Below are 14,505 nucleotides of genomic sequence, written 5' to 3'. Positions count from 1 at the left end.
GTGTGTGTGTGTGTGTATGTGCTTTTGTCAGCTGCAGCCTCATCCTTCTGAAAGCACCCTTTATTTTGATTTGGTATTATCCAGCTCATTGCCACCTCTCCATCTCCATTATTAAATGCAACCATCTGTCAGCCTCCCCCTTTTCTTTCACCACTTCCTCTCCCTCTCATCCCTCCATTTCTGTCTCGTCCTCCTCTTTCAGTGCTTCCTATTCCATGCTCACCCCATCTGGTCTTTAACCCCACATTCCAGTTCATCTTTTAATGAAGATCTCTCACCATCCCACGCTCCTCACGTACAGTACACACACCGCAGTAACACATCCCACACAAAGCTTCCACGGATGTGTCTTGTGTGTGCGGTGTGTACGCGCGATGGTGTGCGACAGAGCTCGGAACACGGTGTACATGCAAGAGAATGCGTTAGCTTCTCGAGCATTGCACATAATGTCGAGAAGAGCTTTTGCGTGCATAGACGCTGTGTGTTTGCGTATGATTTAAATGTGACTGTGCGTGTGTGAATATATCACATTTGTTTGTCGGTTTGAAAAGAGAACGAAAGCGCAAATGGGGTGGGTGGGGGGGGTGTGAGAGCATGCCTGCACATCGAGATGTGCGTAAGCGTGGGTGTCCGCATGTGTGGTTTGCTCATGTGCAGCAGTGTGTGCGTGTCTGTGCACATGCCCCCCCTTCCCGTTCTCCTTTGCTCAGTCGGTTCAGCCGGGAATGGGACTCCGGTTCCAGGAATAGCTGCCAGTCTGGACCCTGGAAACTCAGACGACAGAAATAGACACTTACTTCCACTGTGGCGCACTCATTGCCTAGCAACAGGCTCCCCCACACACTTGCCCCAAACCATTTCTAACGGCGTCTCCCCCGTTCGCTGCCGTCCCTCCCTCTTCTCTTGTTTCTTCCCGCCACATGTCCTTTTGGCGACTCTGGCCTCCTCTCCTCGGCCTCCTCCTCCTCCTCCTCCTCCTACCACAGGTTCATTAATGCGTAATGGAACCTGACGTTTTTGCAGCTGTAACACCTGCTCAGAGCAAGCGGGCGAGCGTCTCTCTGCTGGCACTAACTACACACCACCGTCAGCCTCACCGCGCTGCCGGCTACTGCCAGTAAAAATCCACTCCAATCAGCGTTTCATGCAGTGCTGTTATGTTGGTAACACACACAGTGTGTTTTCTAGAAGATATTACATGTAGCATTCTTATACATCAATACAATGGTTAGTTAAACTTCTACAAAACTATTCCAATTCACTATTCACGAGAATGTAAAATACAACAAAAAGGCTATATGAGGTTTCCAGTGTTTATATAGTGATGACATCTATGTCCCCAAATGATCCTGCTAGTAATTTATTGTTGTTTTAATGCTACATGTAACACCTTTAGAAGTGTTGAGCCAATCTTGATTCAAACACATTTATCATTTCCTTGTCTTGTGATTGTATTTTACCTCCATCTTGCTCCTTGTAGCTCCAAATGTTCTTAATCAGCAGATGACGAGTGGGTCACAGTTTCGCCTTTCTATGATCTACTTCCCACTCTTAAGTCCTCTTCCTGGTCACTTCCACTGAAACCACCGCTCTTTTTTCTTGTGCTTGCACCCCCACTTTTGCAATAACTCTCGAGGGGAAACACTCGTCCTTCTTCTGCTTTGTCCAAGCTGTCTGGAAAAGTCTGATCCCCTTCTTATGAAGGATTTAAATCTGCGTTGCCGTCAAAGTGCACAGGTTTTGGTGTAGACTTACAAATTATTTTGTGTACTTTGTAACAGTCCATTCACTTTTTTTGTCATTCGTTACTTTATCTTTTCCCTCCATTCTTCTGCCGTCCATCCATCTGTCAATAAATCCATCCATCCATCAATCGCTTGGGGACAGAAACGCAAGTCCAGCTCTACTGTCCAGTATATGGTGAGCATGCTATTTATGCATTTGCCCAGTCACTCTTTTTTTTTTGTTCTCCCACTTTCTCCACTTGTTCACTGCTGTATTTGTTTTATCCACCTTTCCCCTGCCTTTACTCTATTTATGGAGTCTCCTTCACTTCACCGAGTGATTATTCTGTGACACAGGTACAGAAACTGAGAAACTAACATGAGCAGCGATGGCTAAAATCCTAACTACAAAAACAGAAAGTCAAACATCACAAAATGCCCGGCAAAAGTCGCAGCCTTGGCTTTTGCAAAGTGCACTGCCTTAAGAGTGACCCTGACATTTCTCTGAGAACATGGTGGAAGCAGGATGTTGTAGCTCCATCAGAGTTACTCCAGGGATTCTGCTCCAGATCTGTCAGGGGCACACTTTTAGAATAGAGGCAGCGCTGGTGCTTGTAGTTTAGACACGGAAGTCTTTGGTCTTACGAGACGATCTTCAATCAAAAAGTAGGAATAGAAATATGGGTAGATGGGGGCACACTTGCTCCTGCTATACCACCCCTAAACACTGAATACAGCAACTGACTTTATTCACAAATGTAAAATGAAACAGAAACTTGCATAAGGATAATATACCAAACAGCATACATTTAAGTAAGTGAAGTGGAAGGGAATCTGACCCTTAATAACCCTCTGAACCCTAAAACCCGCCGGCAGGATTGAAAAGCATGTTTTCTTTAAACAATCGCCAAAACTACACCGTTTATCATAGACAGACGCTGTAAAAACAAATCATCATCTCTCCAACGGTCTATGAGCACATCACGAACGAATGGTTCCTTCAGAAAACCAAATCGAACCTTAAAATTGTTTAATTTCATAAAAAAAACACTTGAACTGTTTGCACCAACCAGATCCTGTAAAAAGCATTACATTCTGTGCTCCTCAGCGCAACTAGGAAGCCGTGATTGACTCGGCTGAGACCAGCAGTCACGTGACAAACCGCTTGGGGTTCAGAGGGTTAACGTGTTCCTATTATTTCTGCCAGGTGCCTTCTCCTCCCTCTGACCTGGCATGTCACTTTTTCTCGACATGCCCATCATCTCTCCCACCTCTTCTTCCTCCTTTGTTCTCCCAATGCACTGCTTTCTTTGCCCACCTGGAGAACCACTTACCCATGCTTTTACCCACCTTCTCCTTCTTTGTTCAGCATTATTCAATCTGTGTGATCTCCTCTCGACGAATACCTTCAAGCTTAATCATGTCGACATATGGCAAGTGTTTTGGCTTTGGACGTCACCAGTCGTCTCCACCACTACTAGCGGAACCTTTGCTCAGCACTGCGGTCATCATGCCAGTTTATTAAATACCATCTAGGAATGTAAGGGGTTTTCTCACCACGGACGCACATGACGCAAACGCTAAGACCCTGAGCCGATCTGCAAACAAGCTTTGACCAAGACATCTCACCAGTTCCTTTGATGAAGAAAACATTTCCTGTTGCTCCACAGAGACAGCGGAGCGATGGCTGACGACAGCTTTGGTTGGCTTTAATTGTGTGCGTGAATGAGGGCATTTGTTTGAGCACAGGTGTGTGAGAGAGTTCACTGTTTGTGTGTGTGTGTATGTGTGTGTGTGTGTGTGTGTGTGTGTGTGTGTCTACATGTCAGCTTATTGTCCACTTACACCACCTTTTATTTTCAAGGCTGTTTTGTGTGTCTATGCTTTGTGTCGTCTCTTTGCACTTGTGTGTGCTGACGTCCAAGCTCACTTCCTCTTCCTCCTCCTCTCCTCTCATCTTCTCTCTTCTCCTTTCTGTTCCCTCGTCTCTAAGTCAATGGTTTTTTTGAATGGGTTTTTGATTAGATGCCTGAAATAAAGTCTGTGGTTAACACAAGCTTACGAGATTTCAGCGTTTAGTTCTACGGGTGCAGCACCTCTCATCACACCTTATTATGGTCAACACATATGCACCCACACAGTACACACACACACTCTCCTTGACTTTGTTTCCATCCGTCAAGTCAGTGTGTTAGATTTCTTTAGTTACCAATTCTTACATTATTATTTAATTTGGTGCCTCTTTCGTCCTAATTTAGGTAGAAGTGCCTGTGATATGGTAGAACTTTGCTACTATGATTAGCATTGAAGCTAGGTGGAATTCTCCCACCTCTTCGGCAGATTTCTTCCACACTATATTAAGGCTCAATGAGGCATTGAGTAATGTATGACTTCTCTTGACCTCTATCACTGACTAGTAGGAATTATTGGCGTTAATTAATAGTGTTACATGATTAAGATTTATGTCATGGTCGCTGAGTCACTGCGAATGAGTTACTTCCACACCCAGGCCCCATTCAACAACCTCAAGTTAAATTTCTTCCAAATAAGATTAGAAGTAATTTAATGTAGATTCAATGCAAATGACGTTATGATCGAACTAAGCTATAAAGAACCGGCCGCTCTTTGATGTGTGGCCTTCAAAGGAGCATTTGATCAAGGCTTGTAAAGATGATTCATTACGGCCAAATGGCACAGTTCAAACGTTGCGATGTGAACTCGTAAGCAGCTGAAGTCACCAGTGACGACGTCATGATGTCAGGCAGTGTCACCTGCCCCCTCAGTCTTGTGAATGAATGGTTTCGGTAAACCTTTCATCAATGCTGCAGCCTGCCATCAACTAGACTTGCAGTAACCTTCAGTTTACTGTGAGACTATTGTTTTCCTTCTCATAATTTGACATATTCCATTACGGACCTGTTGCAAACTAAAAGTGTAACCGTAAACCCTAAAACTAAGGCTAAATCTAAAGGTTGGTCCGCCCAAATCATTAACTCCTCACCTCTTGTGGTATCTAGCCATACTGATGGGTTCACCACAGTAGAGGTGAATAGGTGATATCAAATAAAAGAAAATATGCACGTTAAATTCACCCTTCACTAAGCCCCGCCCCCATCTACATCTGACCTACGTTAAACAGCCCACACTGTCACTACAATATACGTTTCAAGGAGATATCCAGGATGTCAAACTGATTCAGCCGTGAAGACAGGTTAAAAAGATAAAGATAGAAGCTAAAGCTACAGATCACAGTTTAAAAGTGAACCACCACATCACCAGGTGATCGAGACGGAGGACTATGAAATTAGGAACAACACTGTTCCTGTAAGTGCTAACGCTAGTTAATGATGTGCTTAGATAGAAACGTTGTAACGTATTTTTCTTTCCAACATCTCCCGGGTAACGAGTATCACTATTATACAACTCTTGACCATGACTAGCTCCAAATCGACAAAACTGGACTTTGACTCCAATAACTTCTGTTACATTTGGGTGGAGGGAGAGTTTTCCGACTTTAACCTCTTCTTAGATTATGTTTCTAATTCCAGCTGATAAGACGTGACATTTAACCAAAAAGATGTCATAAACACCAAGGTGAAAAGCTCAGGACACAGACTTGCCTACAAGCACACACATGCATGGACACACACTCACAAACCTTTGCTGTTGTTAACACTCTTTGTTGTGTCTCCTCCCTTTCCTCTCCTTTCCTGCACAGCCCCAGACAAACAGCACCAAAAACAGCATAGTCACCAGCCCCAAAGGAAATGTCTCTTCACCTGCTCTGGTATTTACCTCCCCCTCTCCCTTCACCTTTGTATGTGTGTCCATCAAGACCCCTATCTTCACTTCACCCCGCTCCCCTTACGCCTACACTTATGTCTGTTTTTCCTCTTTGTCCGTCTTGTCGGTTGAGGTTGATCTTTGCCCAGCCGCTGTGAGGGCCCCAGCGGTCGGGTATAGGTCTTAAAACCAGCAGGTGGTGTCAGAAAAAGATTCCCCCATGGCAGGTGTGGATGCTTATGTGACTCTCACTCGGGTTGATATTGTGCTGCCGTGTCATTTTCTCTGTCAGTAAAAAATGTTTTCAAAGAGGAACAGACAGCCGGTGCCCGCTGGGACCGTCGGTGCGATTTACCCCCTGCTTCTTATATATTCTTCTGCAGAGAGGCGGTTCCCCACCGCGCGAGCATCGCAGTCCAAAAGGGTCCGCAGATTGTCCTTCCAGCCAAGTAGCAAACCAGCTGATTTCAGAAATCAATCTGCATGCATTATTGAGGGGATCTGTGCACGTTTACACCTGGGAGGGATAGTCCAGAAACAAGAGCAGGAATGTTTCTCGGCATCAGGTCTCTTGGCTATTTGTGCTTCTCGTCTTGATCTATTCGGATCTTGTGTTATTTACATGTTTCATGTGGGTGAAATGTAGACTTAGGAACTGACGCAACAATTACTACTTCCCCTCACTTTCTAATCCAATTTTCTCTCAGAAGATTTCTATCAGTTTTTTTAGTGCCAAAAACACTGCTGGTGAAATGTTCCTCAATGTTGCTTATGGTTCACCGTCGTCATTCATCTGTTTAGATTATCTTCACCTTTTTATAGAAACATGCAAAACCTGCGTCCTCGCTCTGTTTGTCATGAGATAAAGCTCATGTTCAGGGTGAAGCGCTACAGGAGCGGACAGTTTCATAGCATGTGCTCTTTTATTTTTGCCAAACTGGCTTTCAAAGCTGCTCTCATTTAAATTCTAATTTAGATGAGTTTTCTTTTTTTTTAAAATCACAGTCCCTTGTGAAAAAAAATGTAATCTATGCAAAAGAACAAAACACGAAACGTACAATACATTTATACTTCACTTAAAACAAACCATGACCGCTTAAAGTAAATTCTAATCACATTATAAGGCATTATAAAAAAAGATTATAATGTATAACAACTATGGGACTTATAATACAGTGAGTGACAAGCAGTTATGAAGTTTTATGATGCTTGACCGTACAAGTCATTATAAACTGCTTTAGATTATGTTTTGATTATTGTTTACAAAAATATTATAGATATTTATAAGGGCTTATAACTATGGATTTACATAAGACGATTATAATGCATTATCGGTATGTTTATATTGCATTATAGATATGGGCGTCATAGAAAGTGTTACCAAAATATCATATACGTGTTTTGTTGTGAACTTCTGTAGATTAATCTTCATGAAATTGGATCATTTCAAATGTATTCCAGCAGTGAGCTACATCTGCAAGGGAATAAGAGCATTACGTTTTTCTCACATTATTTTTTACTGAACATTATTCAGCTGGAATAGCTGCGTTACATCCTGCCATCTATATACCCGGGCGGGTAACCATGTTTAATTATAAATCGCTGGCAACCAAACCCTCAACGCCACACAAACGATCCCACCAACTTAGACAGCAACTTTTTTTGCACGCTCACTTTAAAAAGCTCCATAGCAGCATGTAATGGTGTGTTGAGTATCACCTGTTGATGATGTGTATCCAGCAGTTGCCTCGGCTTGACACAGCGATTAGAACTAACCACCTGCTGTCAGCCAGAGACGGCAAAGTGACAGCTGTTCCTGTTGTCTGTTTTTGTGTGTGTATGTGTGTGTGTGTGTGTGTGTGTGTGCATGTATGTAATGCTAGCCCGCCAGTCCTCTCTGCACATGTGCAGACATACTGTGAACAGCCCTTGATGGGAAGTGTGTGTATATGCTTGGGGGTGCGTGTGGCCAGAAGCATGGAGCAGAAGAGGCCTCTTTGGTTCTGATCCTTGAAGGGAAGAGCGAGTGGGAGGACACCTGTGATCTCCACGCCGTTGCTAGGGACTTGAGCGAGTTACACCGTTTAGCCCTTCGGTACATTAACTCCTTCATTACTGAGCTTCTGGGTCATGCAGAGACACACTTACACGACCTTCATTTTCTGACCTGGAAGCAGTTCTGTGGGTCGATGGGAACGAGGTTGACGCCGTCAGCACTCGCCCCCCCCCCCCCCCCCCCCCAGGTACTTTGTTCTCCCTCATCACCAACTCCCAAGTAGCCGCCGGTGCCTGTTGCCCTGGGCGACGGTTGCCACGACAACACCGCCATCATCACCAGAGAGAAAGCTGATGATTAGTCATCACAGGGGTGTCACTTCCTGCGGGAAGAGAGCTGCAAGAAATATCGGGGGGGGGGGGGGGCTGTTCATGAAATGACCGTTCCGAGCAGAAAAATATATCCGTCTCATCTGAATCATCAGCAATCAGTGCCTGATGTTAAAGGCCCCAAAGTTCAAGTACCAGTGTTTGAAAGGAGCCACTTATTGTGCTAAAAACTTCATGTATTATAGCAGAAAGTGTACATTTGATTTAAGTGATTGCAATATTCGATGCAACAAAGAAAACTGTAACTGAATGTGCTCTATGTGGAAGCTATAGCTGTGGTTTAAGCAGCAGGGAGATTTAGAGAGGGTTGGTAGCAGACGAAACAACACGGAGGAAAGTTCTATGGCTAATCATGACAGAGCACACATGCACACAATGCTGACAAAATGACAGCAATTACCGAATTTCTTTTAAGAAAGGGATCCTGAAATGATGCCAGTGTTTGCCCGGCAGTGCTCGCCTCTTCTTTTGAGAACGGTGTGAAGGAACAGAATGACCCGTTTTCATCTGAGTGTTTATTGCTGGGTGTGCCAGTGCGCTGTAGGATGTCATGGCTAGTGTTTATCTACGTCAGAGCTCGTTTATAATATAGTGTGTGGGTGTGTGTGTGAGTACTGATGTGCTCACGGTAGACACTTCACCCTGAGTTTCAATAACTTCTCTGACTTCAAATTACGGTTTTCAGCTCATCCACCCACTCTATATCTCTTTGAAGGATTCTTCCCGTTCTCCTTTTGTCAACCTTAACAAGCCCTTTCTCTTCATCCAACATTGATATCACTGTCTTTGTCCTATCGTTTGTCTTTTTTCCTCTTTTTACACTTTTTACACTTAATCCATCTATTTTTATATCACAATCTTTTCTCTTTCTCTCTTTCCCCCTTTCTTTCCTTTCTCTCATTTACTCCATGTCCCTCCTCCTCCTCCTCCTCTTCTTCCTCCAGGAACCTCAGACAACCGTCATCCATAATCCAATGGACAGGACGAAGGTACACATGTATCATTCCCCAGTCCTGACCTACTCTTTATCCTCTTTGCCATTCTCCTCCTCTTCCTCATCTCCTCCTGCCCTTTGATCCTTCTTTTCATCATGCGTCTGTGTGAACATCGGTTTACTAATGCGTACGTGCATACGTTTGTGTGTGTGTGTGTTGCTTGAGATTATATATAAATTACTTCATAATACAAAGGGACCAAGTGGTGATTGAGGCAGCGAATGTTCCTCTTTAACCAGCGTAGTAGTTGTGATAAGCTTAAAGCACCCAGTATCATCCAGTCACATGCTTCTTCCTCGTCCTGCCTTTGTTCCGCATTTGTTGTGCAGCATAATGAGCGGTATTGCTATTGATTTTATGTTTAAACAAATGCAAAAACAAGATCTTTCAATAGATCATAGAATCTAGATTGAAGTTGTCAGACAGCTCTGATTTTATATTTATATAGAGATATATATATATAGAGAGAGATTTGTCACCATTGATTTTTGGTCGCATCACTTATCCTCTCAAATGTAGTCGCTACAGTTCGTCTGTATGTGTTTAAAGGATGTGCATGAACCCGCATGACTTTGCAGTTAAGACCTCTTCCTCGTAGGTCTGACCAAGCATTTATTATCTGTGTTTGTGTGTGTGTGTGTGTGTGTGCGCTCCACTGTGTTTGCTCAAGTTGTTTTTGCCGAGTCGTGATGCGCACAGCTAAGGTGGGACGGTAACATAACTGTTCCGAAGCCGCATCCATGTTTTGCATCACAACAGAGTGACCAGATCACAACAGAGTGACCTTTCCATCAGATTTTGGGTCGGACCTCAGAGGGAAGTGCAACGCATTGAACACATTGTGCACAGCAGCCGGTCTCAGGAAGTCCAAAGAGAGGCTAATCAGGAAGGCACTGGAAGTATTTGGGAAGAATACTGCTACATTGGCATTTTAATGTTCACACCAGGCAGGTTTAGAGCAGCTTACTAGACTTTTAAAACACTTGCTCACTTTATTTGGTCGATTTGGGGAATGTGATAATTATCATTATTATTTTGACCTTTTGTGCTCCCATAATGCCAACTCTGTAAAGGGAATAACCCGAAACAGGAGGGTTTATGGGTAAAGCAAGCAGCCTGCGGTGCTTGGAAATCCCTGCTTTGCAAAATGAACAGTGTATTATTTCATTATATATGTTAGTAGGTAACATTCTGAAAAAAGAAACAAACTGTAGGTGTCATCACACTTCCAATGATATTTCTAATATCTAAGGACTCTTGCCACAGCTTTGTCCCTCACACACACACACACACACACACACACACACACACACACACACACACACACACTTATTCTTCTCTTCTCCTCAGGTCACCAGCTGCTCTTCAGAAGGCTCTAACACCACTTTGGTGCTTTGTGCTCGTGGGGCAGTTGGTGCACGCTTGTACTTCTAATGAGGTCACTGACTCTCCTCCACATGCAGGGGAATTTAGGCTCATTTAATCTGCTAATTAGAAATCACAAGCTAACTTCCTGAGAAGAGAGAGACAGCCAGTCAGACAGAAGAAGGTAGATGGATAGATTTGAAGCAATCTGAAGCCGAGCTTAAGATGCCAACTAATTGCCCTTTGAGAATCCCTTCTGCATGCTGCCGTTGTTGAAATAGATGGATGGAGCACATCCCATTGAGTTTCTGTCAGTTTCAACAAGAGACAAGAGCACCCTGTGGAGGAAAGACACCACTTGTCCACACACACACACACACACACACACACACACACACACACACACACACACACACACACACTGAGAACGAAGCAGAGGCAGCTCCTCCTGGAGTAGAAGAAGAGAAAAGAGGTTTCAAGGGTAAAAAAAAAGTCAAATATGTTGACACAGTGGAATAATGACTGAGTTACAGGTTGATGGGTTTGCTGGCATGGTTTGACTTTATATTCGCAAAGGTTGGATCGTTTTTGCCCTCGTTTAGCTCCTGTTTTATGAGTTGAATCTGCATTCATGATATATTTGGTGCTCCGTAATCAGTTTTGGTTTTTTGAAGACGTGACTTGACGACATTAAAAATACGCCCCGTTCTTCTGTCGCGTGTAAAACAAGTCTCTTTGCCACTCGTGTGTGTGATGTGTGTCTTCATGCGTGTTCAGCGCGGATGTGTGCGCTATATGACGTTTGAACTCGAGCTGACAGTCTGTCTCTGATCTCCAGGAATCATCAGACAGCAGCAACACCACTGTGGAGGATGAAGATGTGAAAGGTAAGACCCCAGAGATACACGAGATAATAACTTGCTGAAGGTCAGAATACTTCTGAGAGGTTTTCGATCAACACTTGACATTTCTACTGTATTGATGTACTTGTTTTCTGCTGCTGCCAGTCAGTGAAGAAATATCAAATATCCTAAGTATTACATGAGGTAGACAAGTCTATTTTTAACACAATAAAAGCCTTAAAAACAATCAGCAGAGAGCCCACTCAACCATAAACTAGAGGAGATTTGGTCAGTTGGGCTTACTAAGTGTTCAGCTTTGTAATGGTGGATTGTGACGAGCTCTGCTATTACCTAAGTTACACATGTGGAAATGGATTCTTATATTCTCCTCACAGTAAAAGTTGTTACTGACATAATTGAGTGGGCCAGTTTTTATGAAACTGGGCTCAGTTGATTTTTAAAAGCTTAGCGATTAAAGTTAAATGCACTGACAATGCAGAGAGCAGTGTCACGGGCCTCGGGGTGGTAACGCGTTTTGATGCCCACTGTTAGAAAAAGTCTCTGTTGCGGCTGGCTTTGTTTTCATAATGGCTCATTGGAGGGTTTTATTCTTCTCCCTGAGATGTGTTTTATTTTATGACAGTGTCAACATCATCATGATTTTTAAAAGCTAACAGGTGTAATGTGGAACAAAATACTGGCTGAATTACTTTCTTTTTTTTAAAGATTCAGTGACAGCGTGAACACCAAATGATGAGATATTTTAAACACTTCGTTTTTAAGATAATAATACGTACACATGATGTGAGATATGGATTGTGTAGATGAAGTATGTCATCAGGCAGTCAACCGGCTGATAGCTGACCTCTTACTGCCCCCTGGTGGAGCCTGGCTGTATTGCTTCCTTCTGCTGGATTTTTATAAAAGATGAAGTGTGTGTGTGTGTGTGCGTGTGTGTGCGTGTGTGCGCGTGCGTGTGCGTGTGCGAGAGATGCGGGGGCTGTGAAATGTAAGAATCCTTGTAATGCTGCTGTGGATTGGCTCTCTTAAAAGTGTTGTAAATCTTAATACTCAGAAACACTGAAATACCAACATGGCTGTCTGAGGTGTCAACTTGCAGAGTTGTGTACTTGTGGTGTTTGTGTGTGTGTTAAAATGACTGTCTTAGTGGCACAAAACGCACACGGCTTCACAAAGTGCTTTTGTGTCTCCAGCCTTATTTGTGCGTGTGTGTGTGTGGGGGGGGGGGGGGGGGGGGGATGAATTTGCGTTCGTGTGATGTGCGACTTTGTGTGCGTGTCCCTTTGCTTATCTATGCCGTACACACTCAAACACCCCCTGTTCTCCACATCCAAGCTGAGTACAATGCATCTAAATCGAGTCATGAATGTATCATTTTAGTGCCGGGCATTAAGAACAGAATGTGCGCTTCCGTCCCCTCGTCTTCCCCGGAGAAGCTTTGCTGCTATGTCACAAATGTCTCTAGCAAACCCTGGCAGCGCCGTCATGTAGGTCTGTCAGAGAAATTAACCGTGTTGGAAAGAGTGCTACAATTATCAAGCAGTGTTCAAGCAGAATAATTATTTTTTTACTGGTATCATGCTCATTTTAAAAGAAGAAGCTCTTGTTTTGAAAATACAAAATTCAAGGCATTGATTCTACACGGCTCTCAACATGGAGACCGCTGAGTGTTCATGTGGGTTTAGCCATTAAACCCTTAAATCTCACCTTAATCCATGTGTATATATATATATACTGTATATATATAATTTAATTTATTGGACATTAAAAAGTAAAGTGGACATAGAAGACCGCAATTTTTCAATAATACACAACACTGATTTTTTTTATCACGGACACAACTTCAGTAAATATGTAACAAAAAAGCGAAAGAGGAAAAATACAAAATGAATCTGACTGATTACAGTATCAGAGATACATTTAATCCATTTATTTCACCTTTTGACGTCAGGTGTTCTATTGATTGTAATGGCGAGGCAAGGACATGCTACACCTGGAAGAAGCGTGTGACTTTTCTTCAATGTTCCAGGTAAAAGAGAACAGCACGATCAGCTGCATCTGAACAAACGTGTTGATCAGCGCCACGCTGTTAATTGATTTAAGCATCAGTCTCTTGGGCTCTTACCTCTATTTCAGAGCACAGAAGAAGTATTTTACCTCCGTCTTCATCAGGTTACCAGCAGGCTAATAAAGCAAAGTAACAGCTTCAGTGGCTCATTCAGTGATTTACGAGGAGGGGATGGCATCATATCTCCCCCTTATATGTGACCTCTTTCTTTGAATTGTATTTTTTATTTGAAAGTTGTTGAAATATTTTTTTTATTGACATTCACTTTTCTGAAGTAAGGCTGAGCGATATGGTTCAAAAAAACTTTTTTTCCCAACAAGGGTCATTTCACATCTCAATAACGACATCACAATACAGCATGCTTTCTGGTAATACAATAAATAAATACATATAATTTAGAAATGACTACTGTACTTTCTCTGTACACACAGTGAACGGTTTGCTCCCCCCTACCCCCTAAGGTCCCAGATTGGAGCCCTACCACCCCGCCCCTCTGGCAGGAGAGGATAAGGGCACCTTGGGGGGGGGGGGGGGTCCTAAATTTAGCCCTGGTGGCAGGAAACGGAGACGGGAGTGCCCAGAGAGGAGTTCAACACACACCGCTCTGCTAGCGCCACCCTTGGATAGTATCAGTCAACACAGAAGTTTTTCAGACTCTTAAGATTTGAGCCCGCCGATAGCGCGGTCAGCCCCGCGGAAAACTCCAAGAGCCAGGTGAGTGCGGGAGCGTTTGGTTCGTGGGACAGCGTGTGACATGTCGGCCTTTTTGTAGGATCTTGTCAGGTCAGGGAGTGCTCGACAGCTGGTTTTGTAACCCAACACCTGAGCTGGCTCCTGGAGCATCTGAACACATATCTGTCCTGTTACTCTCATTACTTTTATAGGAGAGAATATGTCACTGAGAGTTTTCTGAGGGCTGCTTGTCTTTAATCTACAGTTTCGTTTAGTAGGTGATAATTTTTAACGTCGGTTGTCATTTGTAGGATTACTTGCTGTTAAATTGACGATCCTGAAGTTCTTCTTTTTGTGACATCTGTGGATTTAAGTGCTAATTGATGGGATGTTTCGGTCTTCTGAAGGATCACCTGTCAGTCAGGCAAGTGTGGGCTGCACACTGACATCTTTCTGAGATCATTTACATTTATTGATGCACTTGTTGTGGATTGTTTGTGTTGGTCTGTGAGTTTGGTGGAAACAAAACTCTTTTTGATCTCTTTCCTCTCCTGCCATCTATTTCTTTTTTCCTGCAGGGACGCTTTATTTCCCTCTATTTGTCAAATGAGTGTTCAATTGTTGCGTTTCCTTCTGTGACAGCTGATTAA

At 43.4% G+C, this 14,505-nt stretch overlaps 1 protein-coding gene across 5 annotated transcripts in view; it reads left to right on the top strand.

Annotated features, from left to right (window-relative positions):
• The window catches only part of LOC306697581 (calcium/calmodulin-dependent protein kinase type II subunit beta-like), a 61,798-nt gene that overhangs the window by 37,844 nt on the left and 9,449 nt on the right, over nucleotides 1-14,505 (top strand). For all 5 annotated transcript variants that reach the window (XM_079161579.1, XM_079161581.1, XM_079161578.1 and 2 more), the window contains 3 exons: nucleotides 5,443-5,511; nucleotides 8,837-8,881; nucleotides 11,091-11,139. In XM_079161579.1, coding sequence (XP_079017705.1) covers nucleotides 5,443-5,511; nucleotides 8,837-8,881; nucleotides 11,091-11,139 — 163 coding nt within the window. The remainder of the gene's footprint in view (nucleotides 1-5,442; nucleotides 5,512-8,836; nucleotides 8,882-11,090; nucleotides 11,140-14,505) is intronic.

Source organism: Pholis gunnellus (assembly GCF_910591455.1).
Source record: "Pholis gunnellus genome assembly, chromosome: 6".
NCBI classification, from domain to species: Eukaryota; Metazoa; Chordata; class Actinopteri; order Perciformes; family Pholidae; genus Pholis; species Pholis gunnellus.
Note: the sequence above shows the minus strand (reverse complement) of the source record. Positions and strands in the feature narration are given on the sequence as shown.